The 14,306-nt window shown below is 38.9% G+C and overlaps 1 protein-coding gene and 1 long non-coding RNA gene across 2 annotated transcripts; both read left to right on the top strand.

Annotated features, from left to right (window-relative positions):
- Positions 1-2,861: 2,861 nt before the first annotated feature.
- cldn15la (claudin 15-like a) lies at positions 2,862-7,637 on the top strand. The gene is made up of 5 exons (XM_026149374.1): positions 2,862-3,301; positions 5,124-5,288; positions 6,492-6,573; positions 6,891-6,998; positions 7,113-7,637. The coding sequence occupies exons 1-5, from the start codon at positions 3,085-3,087 to the stop codon at positions 7,189-7,191; spliced, it is 651 nt and encodes a 216-aa protein (XP_026005159.1). The 5' UTR covers positions 2,862-3,084; the 3' UTR covers positions 7,192-7,637.
- Positions 7,638-12,430: 4,793 nt separating this feature from the next.
- LOC113010396 (uncharacterized) lies at positions 12,431-13,777 on the top strand. The gene is made up of 3 exons (XR_003270336.1): positions 12,431-12,574; positions 12,672-12,782; positions 13,269-13,777. It is a non-coding gene; the product is annotated as an uncharacterized LOC113010396 (long non-coding RNA).
- Positions 13,778-14,306: the final 529 nt, after the last annotated feature.

Raw genomic sequence — 14,306 nt, 5'->3', positions numbered from 1 at the left:
AATAATAACTACTGATTGAATGCAGAGAGGTGTACAACCACATGATGAGTGAGGAAAGGTGACTGAAGAAGAAACAACAAGTGCTGAAGCCAAAACAAAAAGCAAAAAGCACAAATGAAGATGCTTCACAGCCCTGCAGGGTTTTAAAGAAGACATCTGCAATATTTACACAGCTGCTCATCTTGTTCTTTCAGAGCCAAAACATTTGCTCACAGGATCGTCTGTTTGGATTTGGTGACTGCAGCTTAGAGCTCGGATAACTTAAAACAAAGAACTGGATGAACAGCACCACCCACAGGCAGGAAGGCGCAAAAGCACTGCAAATGTAGGTCACGAGTCATACGAGCTTTGTTTTATTGTCGAGTGATCATATTTCTAAATCACACCAATTTAATTTTCTTCAAAGGCCTTTAAAAAAAAATAATATGGTGACTTTGTTGTGACTTATTCATTCTTTTCAAAATACCGTTATAAGTGTTTAAAACTACTAATTAATAATTAATGATTAAGGCTGAATGTACAGTCGGGCGCTCCTCTCATACATTCATTTTAATAACTGTCCCGTGGTTGTAGTTTGGATTGGACTTTATCCCTGTGATGTTGTGCATTTGCAGTTAGACCTGATGTGATGTAATTAGTTGTCTGAAACTGTATCACAGGCTGTTGTCTCATGGCGTGTCTTCGACGTGCTGAGGGGCTTCAGTGCATGTTGAAAAATGGTTCTCGTGCATGAAACACATTAAAATGTGATTAACGTTTTGTACACTGTGTGACGAGTTGAGATATAGAGCATCATGGCCAAGGAAGGGCAGAAAAAGGAGATGAATAAGAGCTTTACAAACTGAAGAACTGATAAGCTGACCTGCTTCTTGACAGCAGGAGCGGTTTTGCATAGATGTCCATTTAACTGTAAAAGCAACTTCTGCAAATGTTATTGTTCATTTAAAAATAAGGACATTCAATGCGTGTATCTGGGTGTGTAACAGTTTTTTCCCTTATGTTAAATGTTGTGCACCATGTTCGTGATTTACCTGTTTGTTTTTGCCAGTCTCTTTTCTCTCTGGTGATACAAAGACCATAAAAGTCAGACTTTGGACTCTCATGACGATCAAATATTAACTGTTGTCAACCATAAAACTATAAAACCTCGAGCATCTCATACAACCTGCTAACCTGCCGTCTGCAGCCTGAAATCAGCACGTATGACTCACACACAAACCTTTCAAAGCTAATTGCATCAAGTATGTTTCTATTGCTTTCTCATGTAGTTATGTTACAAAATATGTTTAATCAGGAAGATTAGCAAATTAAATGTTAAAGAAATATACAGAATAATATTTCTGGTGGCTCACGATGGTTTCAGTGAAGATTATGTCATTAGTAGGCATGGCAGGCGACACTGGTACACTTCTCTTGTTTAGCTGACTCAGCAGTGCAACCAGGACTTCTTTATTTGGACGTTTCTGTTCCTCTCCTGTTCTCATCGACCAGAAACCAGAGAGCACCTGCTTTACTGATGAAGTATGTGAAGTATGAACTTCAGTTTAGGGTTCAGTGTGGTGAAGGATTTTTAGAACAGATGAAGTGGCATAGTTTCACTTCCCTCCAGCACAGGTTAGGTCAGAGCCACACAGTAAAACAACTGGTGGAGGTGATGTTGAGCAGGCATGTGGGGAACTCGGTTTCAAAGCAATAACAGCTGCTCGATAACTGACTTCACTCAGTCTCACTTTCTTTATTTCACTTCTTTATTGAAATTCTTTGACTGGAATTTTAAATTGGACACAGATCTGTGATTACTGATAATATGAACACTGAATCTGTTAGTCGAGGCTGAAAAAGGGGTGAAAAAATTATTCAGCAATTATTTAAATAAATAAAAATAAATTTAAGTATAAAAAATAGTTTTAAATTTATGACATGTATGTAAGCCATAACTAACAACCATTCATCTTATATAATATATATTTATATAATTATAAATGTAATTATAACGATTATGTATTGTATGCAGTAAACGCCCTCTCCCATAGAAATGTCAGTATCAGTATCACTCGCTTGCATAATGAAAACAACTCCAGCACTGGAATATTTTTGTTGACCAACCCAGAGGTGTGTTTTTGTGTTTTTCTGTAGAGTATTTGGATTTAGTGAGAAACCTTTCTGTGCCAGAAATCTTCTGAAGGTGCTGATGTGAGGTTGGCACATTTAGCCTGTGGCTCCATTACTGATCTGCGGCTGAGCTTTTCTAGCATGATGATGCTGAATGCTTCCTGTCATTTAACATTAGCAAACGTCTCCTCTGAGATACCTCAAAATTCACAAATAGGATATTTACTGATATATTTTATCTTGTAAAACTTGTGTTACTAATAAAGCATCAAAACAAAACTCATTAAAAAACAAACTGACATCCAGATGAGCAAACTGAAAGTACAAAATGCTGGATCATTTCTACATTTCTATTTCCTGTGGCACGCTCACAGCAGCAGTTTATCAATTAATTTTAAAATATGCTTGTAAAGAACCAGATTACCCTACATGTGATCTGCTAATAAAATAACCTCCAATATTGTAAGCTGTGCAACGTCGCCGCAACTCATCCACAACTTTTTGCATTTTAAAGAAAAGGAAAATAATCGAAAGCTCCAGGACCCAAGTAAGAATACCCAGTGTCCTCTGCAGAACACAAACCCTCTCAAAATAATAAAAACCTGTGGATCATTGTGACTCAGGTGTGGCTGAAGACTCGACTACATTATCTATCATTGTCATTGATTGGTGTGTGGTCAGGGGGAAACAGAAGGAGTGGCCCTGCAGTTTATGGCCCCTGTTAGAGTAAAGTCCCTGTGCTGGAGCACCAGATGTCAGATTAACAGGACGTAACTGAAAGAGCGACACCAGAGCCTCCACCACCTCCAGTCTGTTCCTGACTACCTGAAGGCTTCAGCTTAGAGGACACAGAGTTACTCCCTGTTAATGTTCTTGTGAACGTTGCTGTTGTTAGGCTATTTGTGGTCGCTGGATTTTTGGGGAGAGTTGCTGTGGTTTTTTTAAGTAATTTTTGTGGAAACATCTGTAATCATGTCGACGGCAGTGGAAGCGGTCGGGTTCATCATGTGCATAATCAGCTGGCTGGTTAACGGTGCGGCGCTGGTTAACGACTACTGGAAGGTTTCCACCGTGTCCGGCAGCGTGATCATCTCTCAGAGGCAGTTTGAAAACTTGTGGCACGCCTGTGCTGAGAACAGCGCGGGAATCGCCGAATGCCGGGACTTTGAATCGATGCTGGCCCTCCCCGGTAAGACCAGACACTCAAGTCCTCCTGTTACTTATCTCAAGCTGAGAGTTGATGTCAGACACTCTGATCAAACCTGATAACAAAATAATGTTATTTTATGACATCATTATATTTTAAAAGCAGCATTAGTGTCTATGAAAAGCAGAACAGGAGATGACTGAGCAAACAGAATAAAAAAACTTGTTAAACTGTTGACCAATCGTGACCCAGGAAACAGGATGTGGTCAGAGCTTTTAGGCCCCACCAGACAAACAGTTTAGTTTCCATCTCTCATAAAGCTATACAGGTGTCGTATCTTTGTAAAGCTCTTTGAAACCTTGTCATACTGGCTGTTTAGAAAATAGGCCAGCATGTCGCGTGGCAGCATTTCAGAATTTGTCGTCCAAAGGTTGCTGCCGGTGTTTCCCGCCTAAAGTAAAAATGAAAATAGATACTTATTAAAATGTTTGTTATAAAGTTGCCAAGTCTTCAGAAAAATCTTAGCTTGATCAATAAAGGTTATTATTGGATTGTGTTAGGTTGACTTTTTCTCAGTAATTGTTATACAAGGATAGTTTTTGGACGCCATTTTGAGTTTTCTCTGTTGAAAGCAAAATGGGCAGAAACAAAGAAACTTCTCTGAGAAGAAGGATAAAAACCCCAAACAAACAGCTCAGTATGTTTCTTCATTCTTTACTTTACTTGGACTTTAATGTGGGTTCAGCAGGTTTATCTATAAAAGCAGACTGGAGGCTTATTTTTGATGGTTTTTGTATTTTTAAAACTCATCAAACCTCTCGACACTTTTTCCTACATAGTGATAAAGATGTAAAGAGACGCCAGGTTTCCTCCTGCAATTGAGGCTCTAATGAAATACTCCAGTATAAAAGATTCAAAGTTACAATTTTTGAGAGTTTTGAACGTCTTTAGAAAGCTTGTCCATATAACTGGTGTTATAAAGGTGTTTAGTGACATATATTTATGTACCTGTCTGAGTTTAAATGGCTGTTGAAACCAAACTCATCATCATCATTATTACTCGGTATGACTCCTACCAGCTTACCTACCATTGCTCCTGAAATTCCCTGAAGCTCATAAAGAGGTGTGGTAGTTGTTTCTAATGATCAGCAGAGGTCATCTGGTTAATAAATGACTGCAGCAGCTGTAAAACACACAAATACACACCTAATGTTACAGCCAGTTCCTCCTTTTCCTTAAACAGTTTAGCTTTTGTGTATTTTTAATAAACGTTTAATAAAGATGTAAACATATAAATGAGTTTTACAGTAACAGGTGGTTATATATTTATATATATATATATTTTTACCTTTGCACAGGTAGTTATTTCCCTGTTTGTTTTATATTACATTTAAAATAAAGAGTCAAGGGAAGTTAGGACTGGTTTTACTGGGATTTATGTCACCGGCTGGAGTATTTTTCGTTCTTTTTGACATTTAAAGTTTCATTACAGCTCACCTCACTTTGTTTTGCATGAAAACTATGTTCACATATAAAATAAAACAAAAAAACAGGTTTCAGAATAAATTATTTATTGATTCCAACGAGTCTAGATCAGGTTTTGTCAGACAGCACAATAGGTAAAAACAGGGGGATGAACAGAAAGAACTCAAAGGACAAACCTGTCACTGAAAATCAAAGAGTTCCCATCAAGCGCTCAGTTTCTTTGTGTTTAAGCAAAACTGATCATCTATTTGTAAATTGCTGGGTGTGTTTTCCATGAACAGGGCTGCAGAGGCTCTGTTTCTATGTGAATTACAGAATTACCCATAAACCCCGAGTAAGTATGTAAACAATAATTAATGACTTCTTTCTGTGTCTGCAGTCCATGTACAGGCCTGTCGTGCCCTGATGATCATCTGTCTGCTGTTCGGCCTCGGCTCCATGATTGTCGCTCTGCTTGGACTCAAGTGCATCAAGATCGGCTCAACCACTGAACAATCCAAGGCCAAGATCGCCACCATTGGAGGAATCCTGAGCATCCTGGCCGGTGAGTGTGATGGTTCATCTCTGTCACTTCACATGCTACAAACACTAACACAGAAAACTTTGTCTGAAGGGAAAGTCAAGAAAAGGTTAATTGATTTTCTATTATTAAGACACTCAGTAGAAATTTACTACAAAATACTATCATAAGTTTTAGATATTTGGATATTTTTGCATTCAGTGTTGTTGTAGATTGTCTAAGGAGCTTGGAAGGAAAAGCGTCTGGGCCTGTTTAAGTCCAGACGCTTTTCTTTCCAAGCTCCACAACAGAGTTATTGTGGATTGTTATATATTGATGTATTACAGATGCTGGAAGTTGGAAGCTCTGCAAGTTTTTTGCTCTTCTTCCTTTCTTTTATTTCAGTGAAGTTTCTTCATTTGTTTACTGAATGAATTTACAGATATATCAAAGAAATGATTACAAACTTCTGCATGAGCAAAACTGACATGACGTGTTCGTACAGTCTGCAAACCTGGAGCATTTCTCTCCATGTTGTTCTCCAACTAAGCAGATATTTGCAGATTAGTGCTGAATAATACACAAGTTAGATCCTAGAGTTTTACTCAGTAAAATTGGAGCACAGACTTTTTGGAAGACCTGTCAGTATAACTAAGTGCACCGTGCTATTTATTAGATAATGCATTAAGAAAAGGACCAAAATAAAAAGGAGTGAGTAACACAGACACGTGGAGGCCCTCATACGATCCCCGTGTAGGCTTAAACCACAAATGTTTTTTGCAGCATGAGATGATCTTTTCATGCTTGGTTCTCTCCCAGGATTAAAGCCAAGCGCCTTCCTCTTTTTCCTCTCTTGTGTAGTTAAAGTTTATTGATTCACGTTTGTGTTTTTTTTATATAACACCAATTAAACGTAGGAACTGTCACCTTACAGTCTTCCATATGGCAAAGTGAAGAGCCTACAATAAAACACTCATCAAACTCAAATTTAAAAGAGGTAAACTGAGTGTTTATTGAATGTTATATTTGTAGGAAGTGTTGAGTCAGAGGTATAAAAATAATAAAAAGACATTGAAAGTACAAACTATATACATGCTGTGTGGTGGAAACGAAACAAAAGTAAAGTGAAACAGAAACATTTTTTAGTAAGAACTGGTGATGCGATGCTGTGAGTGCACTCACAGGTGGTGGAAAGAGACTAAGAAAGAAAGGAAGTGAGGCTGTAATACTTTGTGCTTGTGTCTGCAGGTCTTTGCTGCCTGGTAGCTGCTTCCTGGTACGCAGCCAGAGTGGTTAATGACTTCAACGATCCGTTCTACGGTGGAATGAAGTACGTTCACCACACAGATGCTGAATTTTGATCTCATGAGAAATACCAGAGTTAAAAAGAAAAGATGATTGCCATTAAGGGACAGCTGAGTCCTTTTAATGATAACTATTTTTAATTCCTCCATTAATAAATTTGTTTTTGATGCTATAAACTAATATGACATGCTTTAAATGTTAATTTAATCTGATTTTATTTTGTTATATTTGATCTTTTTTGCATTTTAAATGTAAGTAAAACAAGTAAATCTGAGCATTTTCTGCCTGAAACTTAAGTTTAAGCTGATTTCTGTCTGTTAATAATTGTCACGTCATTTCCAGGTTCGAGCTCGGCACCGGCCTCTACATGGGATGGGCTGGAGCCTGTCTGGCCATGCTGGGCGGAGCTTTTCTCTGCTCGGCGTGTAAGAGAGCGTCGGTGAAGAAAAGGTAAACACGCACTCGTTACTTTCTATTGTTGAACTCTTGACATTTTCAGTTGTTCCAGTCTGGGGATGTTGCTGCTTTGAGAATCTGTCTGACTTTGTATTTCTTGTTTTGCAGCGGTTATTATGGAAATGCACCACAGAAGGTGTACACGCCCACAGCCAAATCAGAACCAGATGCCAAAGCTTACGTCTAAATGCAAACTTTGTGGTCCCCACAATGTCATAACAACACAATCATGCAGCACTGTCTGTATACACCTGATACTCAGACCGGCGTTCTGTGTTTTTCTGTCATTTTTTCTAACTTGTGTTTGAAAGAAAATCTTAAATCTTAAAGAAATCACAAAGATTTACAGATTATATTGATCGATATAACTGTTTGTGATTCTGGAAACCCTGTGTGCAGTTTGTTTTTATCGGAATAAAGTTTGTATTACATAAGAAATTGAGGTGTTGTGCTATTTTTTAACCACAATACTCATATTGAATCCAAATCTTCTGCATGGATGTGGCTTTTCTATACAAACATTCATGTACTGTATATTTATTTGGTATTTTAAAATATTCAGATATGAATCCTGACAGGTACATCTCACCTCTATAAACGGACTTCCTGAAAATCCTCTGATTTGTCAGTAAATTCACCAGTAATTATAAAAACACAGAGAAAACTGTAAAAATGCAATTAATCTAAACCAGTTGTCATTTTCATGAGATGCTTTCTGTACTAGTTTTGCTTCTGTTTGTGTTCTTTTTTCATTGCTTTCTCATCTCTTTTGTTGCTGAATTTGCATTTTGTGCTTCTTAAATGTGATTTTAATCATTTGAAAGTAAACAATCCTCCAGAAAACAAAAGGACAGTTAAAGGTGCAATTAGTTTAAAATTGTATATTACTGTTTGAGTTAAATGATGCTTGCAGCAGTGTTACATGGAGCTTTTCCACCAGCTGCTTAATGAAGTCCTAATGTTGAAGCCAAACGTGTTTATTAAAGCAGACATTGTTAATGAGGTTGCCTGTAATGAAGTGTCTATGGACACTAATAAGATGGCAGCTCCAGCAGTTTTTAAGCCAATAACATCCTGGAGTGCATTAAATTTGGACTTTGGATTGTACTGTTAAAGTTTTGCAGCTTCTCCTTCTGTTAAAGATCTCCACCATGACCATATAGTCCGAAGTAATTAAGTCATAAATAAACATTTAAATGGCAGAAAAGTTCCCGTTTTTTTTTATCATCGTCTGTGTAAGTTTGTTTGTTTCATCGTTGGTCTGAACTAAGAAACAACAAGAATTTTTTGTGGATTAATTTTGTGAAACTTTCTCCTTTCCTGTAATTTTGCACATTGTTCACATTTTAAATCATGCTCACACACGTCTTTCATTTACTACAGAAACATTTATTTATCATATAGAAAAACTGCACCTTCACTGCTACGGTGAAGCTTGTTATATCCAGCCACATGTTACACTGCACCAGTGGTTCCCAATCTTTTTTTGCTAGGCCCCCCTTTGTTTTACAAGAAAATTGTTCGCACCCCCCCTTCTCAAACCACACACGCCCATATTTTGCTCCATTGCGGTTTATTTCACACCTCAAACATTTAGTAAACAATTAAGCAAATACAAGTAATCTGCAATAAATTACAGGTAGCAATAAAATAAACTACTAACTCTTTTACGCTGCGTCCGCACCTACACGGGTATTTTTGAAATCACCGAAAACGGAGATTTTTTAAACTCCATTTTTGCGTTTACGTGTGGACGAGGAATACAGAGTTCGTCACGCAACGTCAAAGGTATGTGCCTTTTTTCACGTCACGCTGTGCGCACGTTATTGTTTACATGAGATGAATTGCAGAATAGCAGATAGAGACAAAACACTGTTAATCTGACTGTCTGCAGGTTTTACACGCAGTTACTGTCCCTCCATTTACAAAGGCAGAGGCGTCACAGTGTCATTATTTTACTGTAGTTGTTTTTTTTCATGTGTAATAATGTTGAATATTATATAATATTCAACATTGCTATCAATACATTTTTCAAATAATGCCTCTCTGTGCAAAATGGGTTTAAAAACATAAACAGCTGTGGGATACTGTTTGTCCGTGATTTGAACAGCCCAGCAATGCTATGATGCAGGGGAAACCAATCCTGCAGGGAGACCTACCTCGGCACTTGTGCAGGTGAAGCCAAAGGGCAGACATGCTTCACCATATTTTCTGGTCTTTGGCTTAGAATGAAGTTGGTTTGGAAACATATTCAGCGATGCTTCATCTCCTGCTTTGCGTTTCTGTGGACACCCGTGCTAGCAGTGTCCAATAGTGATGGGTCGTTCGCGAACGAAATGGCTCTTAGAGCCGGGTCTTTGACGTGAACGACACGAGCCGGCTCCTTATCGCGAGCCGTCACGTGGGTTTTTTTTTTCTTTCTCTCACCCTCTCTCTCTCGCTTCTCGAGCAGAGTGAAGCTGACCCCCCACCCACTTGAAACGTAAAGGCAAATAGGCGGAGCGGTTAGTGCTACGTTTGTGCAGATTTGTGCAGGTAAAATTAGCGTTTGTGCTGCTACGGTTTCCGAGATATTAAACTTTATTTTATAGGTCATTCAAAGGTCACCATCCCCCCAGACTGCTCCAAAACAAACCAAAATGGTCTACTTTTTTAGTGCTACGTTTGTGCTGATTTGTGCAGGTAAAATTTGCGTTTGTGCTGCTACAGTATCTGAGATATAATGATTTTAATTATTACGGCCTACGCTGTATAACACCAGTGTCTGTGGCAGTGAGTTTCAGCAGCTGTGGAGTTTTGCACTTTTTCTAGGCTTGCTGCATATTAACTTTTATTAGTTTACACTTTAGTAACACAATTTATTCAGCGGAAAGGTCGATATTTCTTTTGTTACCAGTGTAGAAACGTACACAAGGTAGGCTAAAGTTTTATTTTTTCTGTGGCAAAACTGAGTTTCATGTGAAGTGATTCACGTATACCTAAATTATTATTATTTTTTACATACCCAGTTGGCCTCTATGATTTTGTTTTGAATTATATATGTTCATTATTATTAATGTAGCTGTCTCAGAAAAAATGAAGTGTTTGCTTTGATAGGTTGTTACCTACGTGTAGAAAACTGAATATTCCACAGCACCTAGGCGAGGGATCTTCAACCTGCGGCTCTAAAGCAACATGTGGCTCTCCGGCCCCTCCACTGTGGCTCTTATAAGACCAGGTAAGTCATTTTTTTATTATAAAGACAACAAGAAAGGGTTCTGTTAACAGTTTTTTTTTTTTATGAAATATCTGCATTGACTATTCACTGAATGTACAAGGCTTTTAAAAGTGATTTAATGTTTCATAGCTTCAAATCTGTTTACTGTAATTTTCAATTATTATGGAAAGGATGCACGTAGCTGGCCTTATTTTAACAAATACTTTTTTCCGATATAAAGCTTTGATGATTCATTGTCTTATCAAATCTAAAAATAAGCATTTTTATTTACATTTCCATAGCTTACACGATACAACAACTCATTTTCTAGATATTTATAGGCTCTTTCTTTTTTTAGGCTCTAGACAGGTTTTGTAGCAGCAGGGGTAAAAGGGGCCCTTTGAAATGAAAAGGATGCTGACCCCTGACTTAAGCCACAAGGTAAACACAAAACAAATACAGGAAAGTTATTGACAGAAAAATAAAACGGTTACTTTCAAGGCTACGGGTGAAAGTGACTGGGTGTGTAAAAGCAAATATGCATCAGACTGACAAAGAAAAGAGCGTTAAAAGATTTTTAATTTAGAACTTCAACTTTATGTGCAAAACTGAACTTACTGATAACACACACTAGCCATTTGAACACATGTAACTGTAATGAACCAAATAAAACAGAAAAATGCAGGCAGCACTCATTATACTGTGTATAACACGGCATGGGGTTGTATTTTTTTCTTTTCAGATGCTCCTGTCACTCCATTTCCCAGGTCATCATAGCACTCCCACACACATGGAGCTCTCCTGCAGTATGCAGTGTAATGCCCCAAACCATCAGTGGTCATCTTTCCATGGAAAGCAATTAATGCCCTTATAGTGAACGACTTTCCTTGGAGAACCAGGTTGGAGGGAAATTCATTCAGTGGAAATTCTGTTTGGTTTGCAAGGTCAGTATCAATCCACACGATATCTCCAATGTTGTAGCTGTGAGTAACTGTCCCTGCACAGAGCTCATTTCCTGTGGTGCTGTCTTCTGTTTTGAATTCTGATGGACACAGAGATGGATTGGAGAGTGGCCTGAGGCAGGTAGACTCAGGTAGGCCAAGTCCTGCTTCCACAGCAGTGCCAAGATGAGCCATACCAGACTCTTTGAGGACAGAGATGGCAGGAGAAACAAATGGCACTTCCCTTGTCATCCCTTTGCTGAGGTAGCAGTGCTGTGAAGAGCAGTGTTTGGTAAAATAAACACTTGAGATGTACCTCATTGTCTTAGCAATTACAGCGGAGATATTGCACTGAGCATTGATTTGGATCGCAGCAGACCTCAACGAGACAGCTTCAAACATTACACTAAGCAGCTCTGCTCTCCTCCTGTAGGTTTGTTGGGTCACACCATCTGTGGCAATGGCTTTCACCAGCTGTAGGACTGGGTTTTCACTGTCTTTCAGAACAGCATTTTGAAATGTGGAGCTGTCACAGAAGGCACAACATAAGCACTGAAAAAATGCATCAAATGCACAGGTATTGAGCACAGAGATTGTCGATTCCCCTAATCTAATAGGCTGATGGAGGTTTCCATTTTTTAATAATCCCACTTTCACTCTTTTGGCCCCAAAAGTTTCATCTGCATGGAGCCATTCGGTACATGAAGAGAGGTAAGAAGTCCTCTTCCTTTTTTTGGGTGGAACAGCTAGGCCCCTCTAGTTCTCAACTGCATCCCCATCAGCCGGAAGAATGTTTGTGGCAGCATCAGATCCCACAAACGGGTGAGCATCCATTTTTATTTTGTCTTCTGCATTGTGAGTCGTCATGGATCCAGAATTGGCATCTGTGACTTTCAGTGATCCCACCGTTGCCTCATCTTTGACCTTTTCTTTTGCAGAACAAATCCGCATATTTCCCTCGATGAATGAAAGATGACGAGCAATGAAGCGATCGACTCAAAGAGGCAAGTTGTCATGTTTGAAAAGGCCATGTTTTATGTTTTTGAACTCAGCTTCAACAGTGGCTGAACTTGCTGTGATGCTGGTGCTTTGGAAGAGAGGGACCATTATTCCTGTCCAGAGTGGCAAGTAACTTGCGAGTCTTATTATATGAGGAATAATCTCAGGGAGAAAGTGAATATTATCTCTATCCCCGTTTGCTGCAGCAAGTGACCTGCTCTCCTCACATATTTCTGTTACCCACTGTTGTAGGTCAGTCTGGATCTCATCCACTGAATCCACAATCTCACTTTCCTCCGTCTGTTCATCTGGAATGATGATGGAGTCTTGAGCAATTTGGGCTTTCAAGTATTTCTTGCACCTTTCTGAAGGAAGAGGGGCTCCAGAACTGTCATCACCTTCTGCCTCACTGAGGGCCACAACAGTGATAGCATGTAGGAGCTGTTTTGCATGGTCCAAACATTGAGACTGAAGAAGTTTTGCTAATGACCTGACAAAGAAATCTTTAACACGATGTGTTTTCTTCTTCAGGCAGTCCCACTGGCATATCATCTTGATGCAGTGCGCAACATCAACCCTGATATAACAAGGGGGGAGTTTGGCAGACTGGGTTCCAAGAAGGACATGAAAGCATTCATTAAGGTAGGACTTCAGATCAGGATGAGGAGTGAAAGCCTTGACCAGAGCTCCCAGAATTGCCAGAGAAAAGTCACTCACAGCTTCCTTTGGCACAGGTGCACCTGCACGAATCCATTCTGTCAACCAGTTTGCGATGGCATTAACATCATGTTTCTCTGACAGCATTTGCACCACTGGGACACTGGGGCAATTGTTTTCTTTCAGAATACCTTGATAAAGGAAGATATGGCCAGATTTGCCATTTGGTCTCAGCAGTTTTTTCACAACTGAACCGGTTGCATCAAAGCACACAGTTGGGGGAGATTTTTTTGACAATGTCTTATAAACATGCATCTGTGTTTGACTCCAGTAGTGACAGAAAAACCTGTCCAGTCCAATATCTCGGATGCTACCACTGTGAGGAACACTATATTTTAACAATTGCAGAGATGCAATGGGGTCCTTATCTCCTAATTCCAAGTCTTTTCTCTCTTGTTTGGCTTTTCGCAGAGTGGCCAAATTTGGAAGGTGGCTTGGCTCAGGATCTCCAACATCCATCAGATCTGCTGCCCTCGCTGACCTCCATACAGTTGGATGGACCTTTGCTCTACGGAACACAAGTGTACATGTATTTTTGATCTTCTTCCATATAAGATCGTTGATGATATGAGTCCAAGTGCCAGGTTTCAAAATTGTGTATTCCCTTTTTTGGGTAGGAGAAAACTTGTCATTGTATTCAACCTTTTCAGGAATAAATTTAACCCAGTCCTCAAAAGGGACTTCTAGTTCAAAAGCTTGACAGTTTTCTTGTCCAGGAGAAATGCAATGTGAATCTAACTCTCCTTCACTATTACTTTCCTGATCACTGATTTCCAAAGCTGACCAGATGTTGTGTCTATTTAGCTTCACAAAAGTGTACAGGGCCTTTGCTGACATCTTGTCTTCTAGCTGCTGACTCAGCTCTTTCCAGACTGATGCAGCTGGAGTGGCTATTTTGCCATTTTGGACTATGGCCTCTTTTGAATTACAAAGAACTGCAAAAATGGAAACCTTGTCTACAGATGGCTTTCGAGGCATCTAAAAAAAAAAATAAAAAAAAACACACACTATGATTATGATGGAGCAAAACGTGATTTCTGAACTATATATACAGCCAGGAGCAACCCCTCCCCCAAGTTCTCCACCAATCTACACTTTCATATTTTGTGGAATTATTGCTTTTAAGATGGAGCTATTGAATTTGTGAGTTTATTAAATTGAGTCTGAGTATTTAACCCATGTACTGTACAGCACTTTAGTCCAGTGTGCTACATGTTTTAAAGTGCTTTAGAAACTTTTTTCTTGGACATTTTTGAAAATGTTTAACATTGAAAAAAGCCCTTTTGATCCAGACAGTTAGCTATATCATGTATTAACTCAGTAACTAAAACCTCAGTATTTTAAACGTAAGCTTACCTTGTTCAGAAATCAGATGAACGCTGTTCTAAGAATCCTTCAGACACAGTAATGCCAAATAATAGTTTTTTCTGCCAGAAAATGTGTATTTGA

This window comes from Astatotilapia calliptera, chromosome 18, assembly GCF_900246225.1.
Source record: "Astatotilapia calliptera chromosome 18, fAstCal1.2, whole genome shotgun sequence".
NCBI lineage: Eukaryota > Metazoa > Chordata > Actinopteri > Cichliformes > Cichlidae > Astatotilapia > Astatotilapia calliptera.
The sequence above is the reverse complement of the archived record's forward strand: the minus strand, read 5'-3'. Positions and strand labels throughout refer to the sequence as shown.

Excerpts from the sequence above, each read along its gene's own strand:
- cldn15la (XM_026149374.1), top strand. The coding sequence starts at position 3,085 with ATGTCGACGGCAGTGGAAGCGGTCGGGTTCATCATGTGCATAATCAGC. Across the intron at positions 5,289-6,491 it reads AATCCTGAGCATCCTGGCCG|GTCTTTGCTGCCTGGTAGCT; the intron begins GTGAGTGTGATG and ends TTGTGTCTGCAG. Across the intron at positions 6,574-6,890 it reads CCGTTCTACGGTGGAATGAA|GTTCGAGCTCGGCACCGGCC; the intron begins GTACGTTCACCA and ends CGTCATTTCCAG.